The sequence below is a fragment of the Passer montanus genome, unplaced genomic scaffold (assembly GCF_014805655.1).
Source record: "Passer montanus isolate IOZ18808 unplaced genomic scaffold, ASM1480565v1 scaffold192, whole genome shotgun sequence".
In the NCBI taxonomy this organism is placed as follows: Eukaryota; Metazoa; Chordata; class Aves; order Passeriformes; family Passeridae; genus Passer; species Passer montanus.
The window spans coordinates 309,345-323,877 of record NW_024366503.1 but is presented as its reverse complement, the minus strand read 5'-3'; the positions used below and the strand labels follow the sequence as shown (position 1 = coordinate 323,877).

Sequence of the window (14,533 nt, the reverse complement as noted above, 5' to 3'; positions counted from 1 at the left end):
TGATGTTACGATGAATGTACATTTTGAACAAGCTGCTAACCATGTAACCTGGGGGTTGGAAGCAATCCCCATTTTACATTCACTTGCATGTCTTCTAATGTTCAAAAAGAAAATTGCTTTATGTTTGGAGGTTTTATTTTTTCATATGCAAAGTGGTTCAATGAGTTACCTCATCTAGTGCACTTGCCTCGTAAAAATCCCCAGGGTTTCCTCCAACAACTCCAACAAGTTTCTCAGTTTAATTATGAGTGCAATTAATTATCTGGCAACATGAAACACAGTAATGGCAAATTTCCTCTGAACAAGTCAAATAAGGAGGATTTCCATGGAACTCTTGCCCCTTCAGCTTGGTCCTTCCTAGAAAACCCCTACCAGATCAGGTTCTTACTCAGCACTGCTGACTTCTGGTTATTTTTATGATGTAGGAAGATGTTTAGCTTTCAGAATATTATTCTTCTTCTTTCTTGCTGCTATTAAGTTGCCTTTACAGTTAGGGACTAGAGGAATTTTTGGATTATCATTTCCTTCCACTTTGCTCACTACTTCCTGAGTCTCCAATGAGTGATCCAAATGAAATGGTCCCCATGTCTGCTCAGACAGGGAGCTCTGCTTTGGCTCTCACTGGAGACCCTGGTGGGTACAGAGTTGGGAAGCTGAGTGGCAGGCATCCCACCTTTACAGAGCTTTTGCTTCCATCCAAGACACTAGGAAAACTGGCTCAAACCTAACACATGAAAGCACAAACAGGGAGGAGCAGAGCACTTATCCAGCACAGGACTGGATTGTCCTATTCACCTTGGTAAAAAGAATGAAGAAAAAGGCTGTGGAGCATTGATGATAAGATGCTGGATAGAAGAACATCTCTAACATTTATGGTGCTGATTCTTGGAACGTGGAGATCCTGCAAGTAAGCATGGCAGCTCTAAGACCCCTGCTACTTTTACCTCATCTGATGCTGGTGGAAGAAAGAGCTGCTTCAGAAACTCAGATTCTAGGTTTTTTCCACACACTGTTGTCAATCCTGCCAGATCTCCCAGTCCCGATCAAGCTTAGTCTATGTTGGCAGAGGATAATGTCACTTCCAGGATATGCTAAGGTCCTGATAGTATCCAAATAAAAGCTGTTACAGGGAAGACTGGACTACAGCTCTTGCTGTCTGTGTGCCATCTGCTTCTCTCAGGACTAAGGCCTCTTCCCATTCCCAGTGGAACAATTAACGTCGTATTGAGAACTTGATTTCTGCTTCTCAGACTTTTCAGCTCCCATAAAGAATCTCAGGGACCAGCATATCCTTCCTTTGCATTACCTTATGTCACCTGTTAGACTTCTGTTGCTGCTAAGCAGGAGAGTCCAAACCATATTTAACCGACTGCTACTTGAGTAGGAGGTGAATGTGGGTTTCTGTGGTCGTTGCTACTGAGAGGAGACAAAAGCTGTAGGGAACGTGTTGTGCTTCCTGGTTTGCCTGAGAAACTCCATCTGCTGGGACTTGAGTTTGCTTGATGCAGTGGATCTCAGTGCAGTCCCCTTCAAGCAGGTCTCCAGTATTAAGAGGTCCAGCAGAAGGGATTCCTCAAGCTGCCAGGAGTCCTCACGGACTGCGAGGGACAGAAGGTTTGCAGAAGCTGTGGAAGTTTGTCTCAGGGGGAAGGCAGCAGGGAGGTGGAGGGGACGCAGCCTGCTGTAGCTTTAAAGGCAGTACTGTGTGTAGGGATCCGTTTGGAAGGACGTAGTTGGCTAAAGGGATCCAAAGCTTGTTTTCCTCGAGTCTTTTTATTCTTCCTTATCTAATCCCTTTAGAGCCTAAGGTCAACCCCTTTTTGTACTGCAATAACACTGTAATATATGCTTGCACTAATTCTTCTGGTATACCAAGCATGCAAGACCAATTTAAAGCTTTTTTTTCAGAAGAAAAAGACTGTATTATTGTGTATATAGAAATACTGAGAGAGAATTTGAATTCTATCTCCTGTATAAAAGCATGCATTGATTACCTGTATGTAGATCATGCTGTAAATGCTGCAGAGTACTGTAAAATCCTACACTTGAAACCACAATGAACAGGCAATGTCATCAAAAACAAATGAAACAGAAGCTGTGCAATGGATTTTGTGCCTTTTTTAAATCCATGTATGTTAATCCAGACAATCGGGAAAAAAAAAAAAAAAAGAAAAAATGAACAAACAAAAAAAAAGCTTGTATACTACCAAAACCTTATTAAAGAATCAAAGGCAGCATCTTGTTGATGGCTGGGTTTTTTATTTGCTTTCTTTCTTCATTTTTCTACTTCATTTGCTCTGGGAAGGTGTCCCCTGCTCATCCTTGGGAAGGTGGGAGCACTGCACAGGGAGTTGAAGGAGTTCTTGTAGAACAGTGAGAGTTCCATTATTGCTTACACATGTGATCACTAAAAACTTGCAGTTAAGACACATCTGGGAATAGAAACAAAGTTATGTGGCTGTTAGAGATGTGGTTTATGTACTTTGGGAAGGCCACAATGTAGTTTCAGTTCAAGGCATGTGAAGGCTCTGGTACCTGTGGAAAGGGTGGTGAAAATTTCCCTCATGCAGAAGAATCACAAGACTCCAGCTGCTCAAAAGCAGAGAGGGTTTGCTGGAGACAGGGCTGCTGGTAGGGCAGACTGCAAAGCACAGAAACCATATCTCTAGCCTATATAGGATGTGCTCTGCAGGGCTGAATTCAGCTCCCCTTGGCCACAAAGCAGAAGAGATGACACAAGCCAAGGGCTGGGAAGAGATTTGAAGATCTACACAGGTGCATATTTCACGATGCAAAGAAAAACAGCAATTGTCCATCTGCATAATCAAACACAGCATCTGGAAAATGGCATGAGGCAGAGCAGCAAAGGAACTGTTGTTGGGGTTGTGGAGCTCTTTCCAATGGGGGGCTCAGCACATGGCAAGATGTTGGTCAGGTCCCATTCCCACTGGGGAAGTGCATCCTGATTCCAGGAATAGCACTGTGTATGTATTTCTTGGGAAAAACAAACCCAGCCAATGTGTATCATCCAATCCTAGGCTGTTGAATGAACTAATTTCCAAGAAATGCCCAAGGGAAGAAGCCATGTGGGTAATTTCCTTTGCAAAGGGCAGTACAAAAGGTAGAGTGGGTCAGTGAAGGCCCAAACAGGTCCATCTTCAGGGCCAGGCTTCAGCTTTAATGAAAGAAGAGAAGCAGCTTTGCATTCTAGAGGTATTGCCAAAACCAGCCTGTGCTTTAGTTTATAAGATATAAAAAGAAATATTAACTGGACAACAACTTACCACCACGCAGAACAGCTTGATGCTGCCCACCAACCTATTTGAAATGTCTCTGTTGTACAGGAGCATAAAAATAGTACATTTTTCAGGCGCAGCACATGCAGATTTTCAGCACCCTTTTTGATTGTGCCATTGGACTGAAAAGCCACTGAGGGCTTTTTCTGCCCAGTAGAGGCAAAAAGATCCATTCCCACGGCCAGCTGAATGTGGCAGCTGTTAGCAGCCTGGAGCTCACATGGTTAAGTGGGTGGGTGTTTAATTGTGTAGCCTAAATATCCTCTGGCAATGTGGAATGCCACTGGAAAATGCAGATGTTTGGAGCCCTGCTGTTCATGGTCAGGACTTTTCAAGGGTAACGTGATGCATTATTGACCAGTTGATTTTATGGAGAGGTTACAGTTTGCAAGCCCTAACAGAAGTGTGATGTAAATGATTTGGTTTAAAAATCCATTCTACAGAGTGGTGCTGATGTGATTTTCATTTGCAACTGATTGTTAATTAGGCCATGCTTGACAGGCATTTCCTATTTTTTTTGGCCTTGTTTGGTCAAGTGTGTGCATGTGTGTGTGAGCTACTGTTTTTCTGTAGGATCATTTGCAATCATTTCACAGCCTGCTGCTGCCACAGGCTGCTGCTGGAGAAACAGTGCCCCCACCACCTGTCCTGTCTGCCCTTTACTTCTCCTGGCTGGACACCCCAGGGTCTGATAATGACACTTGATGTGCCAGCTTTCATGACTTGCTGGTGATTTCAGTGGAAGCAGAAGCCTGTAGGAGACAGAATGAGGAGTTGCTACAGGGATGTGGGAGCACAAGGAGGGATGGATGGTGCACCAGGGCAACCACTACAAGTGTTACTGCACCAGGGGCAATGGTGGATGGTAATGGAAAGTGATCAGGAAATGTATCTAGCCCAGAGGTGCCCCTTCAGTTCACTGCAGTCTGAGCATAAAAGCGAATTCCTAAGTGGTTCCAGTAAGGAAGGAGTGACTATGTAAATATATAAATACTGAAATAAATATGTAAACACTGAAGAAGATTGGGAAATGTGAAAAAAATCTGAAGAATTGCTTGAAAATGGTTCTTTTGGGTCCAGGTTAAAGACTGCTAACAAAGGAACTTCTTTGGCATGTTTTGTTTCCTTCACTGATAAATATCTGTGACTCTCTGTAAGGTTTGTATGAATCAAATGATGGAGTGATGACTGCTCGGGCATGTATTTTGGAAGCATGATGGATTAGATGCTTTCCATGGATTCTTCCTGCTGCTGTTGGTCCTGATGTGTTCTATGTCAATGGTGTTGTCTGAATGCTAACTCACCCTCTTCTTTTGTCACACTTGTCTTCCTGCAGGCATACATGCTGAAGTCATTTGAAATAAATGGCCTGCCCAAGGCGGTCCCTTTAAGTTTGCCTTACCAAGACTTCAGAAAAGATATGTGCAACTACTGGGAAAAGCCTAAGTTATCCCAGCGGATAAAGAAAGTTGATTTTTCAAATATTGTCTTGACTGCTCCTTGCAAACCTTTGGAACCTTATCTGGAAATGAATGGAAAAGAGGAGGAGGAGGAGGAAGAAGAGGAGGAAGACTATGAGGAGGAGGAAGATGAGCAGGATGAGGGGGAGGAGGAAGAGGAGGGCAATGAGATTGACATGCACAGTGATTCCAGCAGTGACCTGAGTCAGAAGAGCACGGAGCGCAGCCAGGAGTGCGCACCGTCCACGCTCCTGGCTGATGACCAGAAGGGGTCCAAGGGTCGAGCATCCACTGCTGATGGGGACCTGGAGCTGGAGGAAGGCTCAAAAACATTAGTGCTGTTTTCACCAGGTGACCTGAAAAAGTCTCCGGTGGCTGCAGACTTACCTCCAGAAGTCGATCTGGGCACTCTCGCTGCACTGACACCTCAGAGCGAGCGGCCGCAGCCCATGGGGAGCCAGCTGGATGTGTCTGAGCCAGGGACCCTGTCCTCGGTCCTTAAATCGGAACCAAAGCCTCCCGTGGCAGTGGCTACAGCTTCCTCCCCGTTCACCAAAGTCGAGCGCACGTTCGTGCACATTGCTGAGAAGACCCACCTGAACGTGATGTCTTCCAGCGGGCAGCTGATGCGGCACGAGGAGTACTGCCCCCCGGGGCAGTTCGAGGAGGTCATCATCGAGGAGGAGCTGGAGGACAACCTGGTGCTGGTGGAGAATGGAAGCATTCATTCCGGGCTGGAAGGGGCAGAGACGGAGAGCTGCGCTCTTTCGGCCAATCACGTCGAAACCACCTCAGAGACTGTGGGGGAGCAGCCGGCCCTTCCCAACGGCGTGCCAAAGCTTCCTGAGGACAAGCCGGAGCTCTCCGGCAAAGCGGGGCTCTCGCTGGACTTGGAAGAGCCTGACAAGGTGGCTACAAGGGAGCCTGGCCTCGAGAAGGCAGCATCAGCCACAGAACACCTGAAGCGAGCAGAGACCCTGCTCGAGACGCCACAGCAGGGCCCCAGGAGGCCGCTGGGCTCCCGGTATAGAAGTCGGATACCCATTTTGTTCTCTGAGGAGGACACCGGCTCAGACCTTTCAACTTCACTCTCAGCCAAAGAAAGGCTTTATAAGAGGGCAAAGCAACCCGACCTGGCTCGCCTGGTGATGGAGAAGAGACAGAGCCGCCTGCTCCGGCTGGCCTCAGGGGCCTCCTCCTCGGCCTCCTCCAGCGACGAGCGGCGGCGAGCCTCCGAAACCCTGTCAGCCACCGGTTCTGAGGAGGACACCCACGACTCTGATGACTCCATCCCACGGAAGGGAGAGAAGAAGGCTGCGCTGCTGGGGAAAGAAGAGAGAGCCATAAGCACAAGGAGCAGAATTCCTCGTCCCATCGTGCCGGTGAAAACGCCGCTGGAGGTGGCAAGGTCGGAGAGCTCCGTGGCCGCTGCGATGGCAGGGCTGGGCAGCTCCCCACAGGATGCAGCTGCTGCCTGCAGGTAAGGCCAAAATGGTGAGAAATGCAAAGAGCTGGGATTGTTGAGGAGACACAGCCAGGGCTTTGCTCACCTCCCATGACTTCATCCTTTACTCAGCTTGACTGCATAGTTCATCCTTGTTTCCTGCAGTCATTTCACAGGTGTGTGAAATACTCACCTCTCTGTCTTCTTTTTTTTTGAAGCCTCTCTTTGCTTGCCCTGGCTTTGAGACCTTTTCTTTTACAAGCCCTTTCACTTGGTCTGATAACAGCAGATGCCCCCGGTGTTGCACTCTCCTTTTGGCAGCACAGCCATGGCTCTGCAGGGAGACTTGGCCTCCTGGCCTGGCTATTGTGATTAGAGCTGCAAGGGCAGCGAGGCTGCCAGCTGGGATTGCCTCAGTTGGTTTATCTTCCATCACAGTTACCATCAGAGGCCAACTGGTGCAATCCAACTCATGCCCACATTCCCAAATTGTATCTCCTACCTTGAAAGAGGTTGCTGCATCCATTCTGCATGTTAAGAAAAGTCCCAGATACCATGCCTGTGTGTTGACTCAGAGAACGCTGGAGGATCAAGGCAAATACTTAGCAGTTAACTGCATTGAGTTACAGGATGGTGTTCAAACTGGTGCCCCATCTGGGTCACAGTGTAGGTTACTAATTGTAATGGCCTGGCAACATTCATGCCAATCCTGCCAGGAGCCCAAGAGTCCCTTGCAAAATTCCCCGTCATCCTCCCTCTTCTCACTTTTCTTCCTCTGCAGGCTTCAGACACAGAGAGCAGCTGGAAGTGCCGCGTACGAGGGCCGGACAACACAGGTACAAAGTCGGCTTCCTTCATCGCCGAGTTCCACTTCTCTTCCTCCACGGAGCAGCTCGCAGAGGTCCAGTGGTGCATCCCCTCGGAGCCCTGTCCTTCCTTCCAGGAACCCCAGTACTTCCCCCAGAAGCCAGCTGCTGCCTCGGAGGGAAAGTCCTTCTCCCTGCCGACAGCATAAACCAGGGACTGCTCCTCAGCGAGTTCCTCCTTCCCCCCGACCTCAGCCCTCAGCTCAGGCCCCGGGGCCTACAGGAGATTCCCTGCCATCTCCTGGCGTGGCCAAAAAACGACAAAGAGGAAAAACCCAGACTCAAAGTCCAGCAACCAAAGGAAAGCAGGTGTCCCTGGAAAGTAAGGCAGCTGCCAGATAATGACCTTCTTCTGCGAGCCCAACAGACTGGGTAACTTCTGCATATAGTATACACTTGAGATGCTGCAGCACAGCCTTCCATGCTGGACCCACGAGTGTATAGCAGTAGCTGTACTTGAATGCTTCACTCACTCTCACCCCACACCGCAATCAGCTCCCAGGGGCCTGGCAGCCTCTGAGCCACGGAGCCTTTCCAAGGGAGACACCCAGCCCGCAGCTCACGCTTGCTAATGCACAGCACCAAACCGTGACCCAGGCAGCCTGCCCAGTGCCTGACCTGCCTGCCTCCCCAGGGATTCTCCTCTCTGTTAGCAATACCAGTCCTCAACACCGACTCCAGCTGAGGAAAGAGGAGCAGAGGCGACAAGAGCAAGGCCTGCTAAAGAGGAAGGCTCCTGTTCTTCAGGCAGCTCCTTCCTTTCTCCTTGCTGGGAAAACACCAGCCTTGGTCTCCGTCATCTCCCTGAGTGCTGGCTCACCTCCCACCACCTGTCTTAGCAAGGGATTGCCACTAGCTTATTCAAGAAGGATGGATGCATCCTTGTGTGCTGAGATAAGAGAAGGGGTAAGGAGGAGAGGGCTCTTCTCTCCTTTCCAGAGATGCCTCTACAGGTGGGAATTAGGAGACAGGCAGATCTTGCTGGATGCTCCTACCTGCTCCAGTATATCCCACAGAGGAGGTCTGGCATTGCTTCTCAGATACTGCTGTTGTTTCAGCAGATGCCTGTATGGTGGGTACTTAGGTGGAAGTAGGGGTGTGTTGGCAGCTTGCTGGGAAATCAAGAGCTCTTGCTAATTAATGTAGAAGGGAGCACACTGCAGCCACTTCTGTCACAAATACCAAACTGTGATCTGTGGACATCACATCCCCCAGCACGGGTGGTTCCTCTCAGCCTGGGCGAGGTTGGTACCACAGACCTGTAATCCACCAAACACAGCTCCATCATGAGGATGTGAACAGTCACTGGATGCCTTTAGCCTGGGTGCCCCTTGCACCTGAATTCCTTGTGTTTTATTGTCACGCTCTTGGTGTTTGTGAATTTTGGCACTGTGGTTGAAAGTTCCCCTACACGTCAGGGTGGGAAATTATTATTCTGTAGTATACCCAAAAGCTGCTGCTTTGCAATGAGAGGTTTGCTGGCATGCCATGGCCATGTGCATTTCTATCTGAGGGGACAGTGGGTTGAGTGGCAGAGGTGGGGTTTATGTCTTTTCCTTGGTGCTCACCTCTGCCACGCGTTGAGGATGAACAATGTGAACGTAAAAGCAAGGGCTGTGCTCTTCAAGTAATATTATCTGAGCATAAGCTTAACACTTAGCTAGAGCTAAATCAACCAACTGTTTAGCCCCCAGACTAATTAGGAAGGCTTGAAAGTGAAAGCAAGGAGGACTGGTACCTGTCTGATCTTGACGAGATCTTGAAGTAGACAAAATTCTCCCCATGCCTCACAGCAGAAAACACTCCAGACCCAAATACTTTGTGCCTCACGCCATTGTCATGCCTAAAAGAGGCATTGCATGAGGCAGAACAAAAATACAGCTGCTCTGTACACCTATTCCTGCAGTTGCAACTACCTGCAAATTTACTGTTTGCAGACAACAAAGCTTGACAGAGGAATCTGAACAGTAATAACCTTGATTCATTTGAACATGAATGCAAACAGTCACACACTGATGGCCATCAAGTTCAAGGAATTCTGAAGCTCCTCATATCTACAGGAGTCCTGGAAAGGAGTATGAGAGCTGTGACAGGGTGAAAAGGGTACTCCTTGCACACCTGAACAGGGAAATGTGTAGAAAAAGGAGACAAGAATTACCTCTTCATATGACAGTCCCAGTGTTGCCAACACTAAGAATTCTTTTCACCCAGCTCAAAGTGTTTTCCATTGATGTGGTTCGCCCTGGTCAAGTAAGCAGCACAGCTTAATCTGAAAACATGCCCTCATCTTTGCAGAGCAGCACTGGGAACTCAGAGGGAGCTCAGGCTGTGCTCTGATGGGCTGAGCTGATGTTGCCATCAACAGCAACATCCCTCCAAGTTCCACTGTTTTGTTGCACAGTTCCATCACATTCACAGTGCAGCAGCTATTTGATAAAATGGCTGGAAATGCTGATCCAGCACGACACAAACTGCTCTGATTCACCAGTTTATTTATCATCTGGTTCATTTCATCACTCTGGTTCACCATTTGGTCAGACAACAGAAGAAGGACACACAGAGACTGTGACCACTTCTTCTGGTGGCACCTTTCTCTGAGTTTGAAGTGTGGGTCAGACTAGAACGTAAGCATGCGCTGCAGGTTTAGAAACTAGAAAACAGAATAAACTCAAAGACAGATTCTTTCCAGAAATATAAATCATAGCGGGACTCCTATTAATTTCTTGAAGGTCTATTAATTTTAGAGTGCTCAGATGGTAAGACTTGGTTGTGAAGCCTTTACCAGCTGGTCCATCCAGGTCTTAATGCACATGCCAAAAATGGCATTGAAAGAGCTTTGAAAGAGGACTGCAGGACTATTAACAGGGTTAGCAAACCTGCCTCATCATGGGAGGCCAATAAAGCACAATCAGTGTATTTGTTCAGGAAAAAGTTTAAAGGACAGTTTTCTGTGGCCCAGTGTCAGAAAGGAAGCTCCAGGGTAGACACAGGGCTGGGTTGGACAGGGCCCTGAGCATCCTGCTCTAGTGGAAGGTGTCCCTGCCCATAGCAGGGGGCTGAAACTGGATGATCTTTAAGGCCCTTTCCAACCCAAACCATTCTGTGGTTCTGTGGTCTTCCTCTAGCACGTGAAAGCAGGGGAGTCAGAACAGCCAAGAACAGCAGATGAAGAAATCAGGCAGACTTTTAATTGTGAAGCAACCATCCAGTGAAGTCTTTCACAGGACTATGGGGACTTTCTTATTAAAAGGTTTCTGTGAAACTGAGCTGTCTTCTACGAGGTCTATCTAACATGACCCAACCACAAGAAGCAGGCAGGATTCTGGTGACACCAAGGTATCATCTCCCTCTGTGGTGCAGCAGATTCCTGGTCCCACTGGGATACATGCCAAAGCTGGTATATACTGGAGAGCCACCTGGCAGGTCCCACAGGTTTCAGAAAGCAAGGGAAAGATGGCCAGCACAGAAAATAAAAGCTGTTCAGTGTTGTTTGACAGGGCTGAGCTGGAGATGCAGCTGGGTCTGTAGAGATCTGAGACCAGCACGAGTCATCCCTCCTCGTGGTTGTGCTACCAGACTCCCTGCTCCTGCACAGCCCTGCTTCCCAGCTGTCCCTGGCATGAAGGGGAGCAGGAGAGTGCATCAACAGCATGGTGTGCCCCAGGTCATGTCCTCCTGGATGGAGGTGCACCTGTCCAGGGGAGCAGCACACACAGAATTTCCTCTGGGTCCTCTCTTCTTCTGCTGCCCTGCAGGAAAGTTGAAAGGGCACCTGCCATAGCTGGAGCAAACAGAGGAGAACATGTCTGGGGACAAGAAGGGATGAGGCCTGTGATGTTAGGTGGTTGAGGAATGCCAGAGGGTCTAGTCTGGCATCACAGGACACGGTGGGCTATCACATCCCAGAAAGGTGGGAGAGGCAGGACCCTGCTGCTCTCTGCTGTGAGTCTCATGCAAGCTCTGCCAAGCTTGAGGGCACACGGGGCTGCTCAAGCACTGCTGGGGGTGTGTGGTTGTGTCCTTGCAGGTGATTTTGCCCCTGTGTGTTTTGAGGGAACTCCTGGGACAGGCCAGCACTGTTCCTTCATCTCTGTGTTCATCTGCATGGGCAGGGAGGGACACATCTTGTTCTTCTGTGTTGGGACTCCAAGAATCCTTGGGACTGCCTGGTGTCATGCTGAGTCCTCACTCTGCAGGGGCCTTGCCCACCAGCTGAGATGGCACCCTGGCTGGTGAGAAGCAGCCAGTGGCTGCTGGCTGGCCAGGAGCTGCCTGCAAAGAAGCATGGATACAGGGGGGATGTGCCACGTGGGCAATCTGAAAAGAATTTCTCAGCGCTAAGCCAGTGTGGCAATGGGTTATATGAGCAGAGGGAGAAAAAGGACAGATGGCACCAGACAGACTGATACTGTGGAGAGGCTCAAACACACGGGTGGATGGAGCTGCTTAACTGATTTGTCTGGTTGGCAGCACAGGCACTTCTGTTTGCCTTGGTCCAAAAGGTGTTTTGGTAGCAAATATCTCTGGGTCAGTTGTGCTTGGAATCAGTGACAGGCAGGAGACTTTGCTTGCCCTTTTTTTAAGTAAAGAATATTATAATATATATATTATTAAAACAATATAAGTAGTGACCATTATATATAGTGACTAAAGGTTAAAAAGGATCCTGCTACCTTCAGAGAAGTCTCATCTGTGACTTCAGATGTGTGCAGGGCTGACTGCTGTGTGCAGTGAATGTGGATGGGGGAACAGGATACCACTCTACCAAAGTGCATGTCAGCTGTGAGGCTCCCCTGCCTGAGCACAAACCAGGGCTGGAACACGCCAGCCTGGGTGGCTGACAGCTGTCCTGCTTGCCACCAGACCTGCAGCAGCTGCTGGACTGACACACAGCTCTGTGGGGCATGGATCAGGATCTGGAGAATCGCTCTTCACGTGGCTGCCCCTGGCTAACACAAGCACTGAGAGATTGGTGGTGAAATGTTTTGATCCAAAGCAGGTTGTGTTGGGGCAAGAAAATCTTTCACATTTCTCCTTTCCAACACAGAGGTGTTTCCTCACTGTAGATCCTGTGTAAGGAGATGATCACTGATAGCCTGGGCAGCTCCAGTAGCATCTCAGTGGTCCCTCAGCACACTGCTTTCTTCTCTGTATAGTTTATTGACCCACAACTATTCCACATGCACTCACACCAATGCTCACCTAAGGCCTTGCCCCACACATCAATCACCTGCAGTTAAATTAATCCTGTGAACACAGTAAAAGTCCCATTGTGGACATAATGAGTTCGGTATCAAATTAGTTTCTTCTGGCTGAACTGAAACATTCCCATGCTCCAGCAGTGCTAGGCTGGTTTGACAAAGTCCACAGGGACCACCTGAGAGTTTGCAAGCACCTTTGGTTCCATCTGTTTGCCAGCTACTCCTGCACCTCCACATGAGGAAGAGAGCTTGGGCTGCTGTTCAGGCCCTTTCCTCGTGTGGCATGTGCCTGTGGCTGGGCTGCTGGGTGGGAGCCCATGGCTCACTGTGTGCTGGCTCCCAGGGTCCCCTGCAGAAGCCCCAGTGGCTGTGCTCTTCAGCAGCAGCAGCTGCTGCATTCCAAGGGGCTGGGACTATGCTGGCAGTGGCAGCAGAGCCAGCTGATGTTAAGACCTCCATGAGCATTGGTGTTGGTAGTTTTGCAAGGCTAGGGAATAGCTCTGCCTGCAGGCTGAGCTGTGATCCCAAGTGCAGCCAGAATCCCAGGAAATTACAGTGATTTATACACCGTCACTCTCCTGTCACTTCATTCCTAATGTAGCTCCTCCAGCAAATCTTGTCTTCAAAGTAACTGTGTGTTTCCTCCGGGTTAGTCCCTTTTTGCCTGGGGGGTTGAAGCCCTCCTGGGTTCTGCAGAGCCTGAGGCAGACTTGGCCATCAACCTGTGCAGCAGGCCCTGCCCCACACAGCTCATAAGGAGGAGCACTATCCCTTTTATTTCTGGAGCTGCAAACAGCTGGAAAGCAGGTTTAAAGTAAACACTGATGCCCTCTGTGCTGAAAGGAGGAAAGGAGCTACCAAAGTAAATCCAGAGGTGGGTTCCTTGTAGGGACGAAGATAATAATTTCTCCTGCTCTCAGCTCCTGAACCAGAGGAGCCTCAGGGGTGAGAGCTCTGCTTTGGTGAAGATACTGCAGGACTGGTGTCAGCACGGTGCTCCTCAGTGGCTGCTCTGCCTCTGGCTTGGCCCATGTTGCCCTGCCTGGAGCACAGGGAGCTCTGGCACAGGTTCCCTGGAGGAGGCTGGGGCTGATCTTTCCTCGGGAGTGCACGGCACAGGCTCGGGACCATCCCTGCGGAGGGTGGGATGAGCTCTGCAGGACGTGGGGTACCCTGGGTGTGAAACCAGTGTCAGCAGGACTGCTGTGCTCTGGGACCTGCTGCTTCTTCTCCAGACAGGAATTGGAGCTGGAAACACAGATAATTTTCTATATCTCCTTTTAACACGATAGCATGTGACTCTACACTCAGACGCTGTTCCTGGCGCACCGACGTTTTCCTTCGCCTCTGGCACACTCTGGAGACAGGACTTCTGCTCCCTGGTACTGCCTGCCTGGAAATGTGACTGAATCCCAAGGCTAAATCTCTCTACATATCTTCTTTGCATTCTTTAGGAAAGCAGCTGGAGAATGTTTACACACTGCAAACAGAATGTAGGACTCCGACTGAGGAACCACAATCTGGTTCAACTGCATGGCAAATTTCTTGGCCATAAAATCTGGCATGCATCACAGAAGCCCTGTCTGTGTACAGACCCACCTGGCATTTGTCTTAATTTCAGATCACATCTTAAAAAAAATAAACAATTATGCCATTTCTTGTTCATACCAGACACAGTTGTCATTAGATTTGTTATTAAAAGGGGATTCTGGATCATGCCATTAAAAGCCTGTCTACCTTTTCATTGGTGTCTTCTCCCATTTATTGGTGTTGCAAGACATGTTCCTTCACCATGAACCTTGTTTACACTCACACTGCAGGCAGCAGGCTCAGCCATCCACTCCCAAAACAGCACTTGTCAGAGAGAAAAGCCTCCTTTTTTAACAACAATAAAATAAAAAAATATGCTTTACAAAGTCTAGATGCCACAGTTAAGATGCCAGATTTGTAGACATGTTGGACCTGCACGTTAATATGTGGGAAATGGAGCAAAAGCAAACCAGTAACTTGGCATGGTTTGACTTTTAATGCTCTCTGACCATCTGATGTTTAAGCTGAGGACAGCTTGTACAACATTCCTTTTACCATGCTCAAGTTACCTCATGCCTATGCTGTGCAGACCACATCCAGGGGGGTCTAGTAAGAGTTTAGTACCCAGCTTTAGGAGGGGGTGGTAGAAGAGGGAACAGAAAAGAATTAAAAAACCCTACTCCCTTGGAAAGTTATTCCTGTGATGACAAATTTTATTCTTTCTTCTATAGCCAAA

The 14,533-nt window shown here is 48.7% G+C and overlaps 1 protein-coding gene across 5 annotated transcripts in view; it reads left to right on the top strand.

Annotated features, from left to right (window-relative positions):
* Positions 1 to 14,011, top strand: part of TTBK1 (tau tubulin kinase 1) — a 99,000-nt gene extending 84,989 nt beyond the window's left edge. For 4 of the 5 annotated variants that reach the window (XM_039706421.1, XM_039706420.1, XM_039706423.1 and 1 more), the window contains 2 exons: positions 4,633 to 6,236; positions 6,982 to 14,011. In XM_039706421.1, the coding sequence (XP_039562355.1) occupies positions 4,633 to 6,236; positions 6,982 to 7,408 (2,031 nt within the window). In that variant the 3' untranslated portion in view covers positions 7,409 to 14,011. Of the gene's footprint in view, positions 1 to 4,632; positions 6,237 to 6,975 lie in introns of all 5 variants that reach the window. The other variant, XM_039706422.1, reaches the window with a different exon arrangement.
* The last annotated feature ends 522 nt before the right edge of the window (positions 14,012 to 14,533 follow it).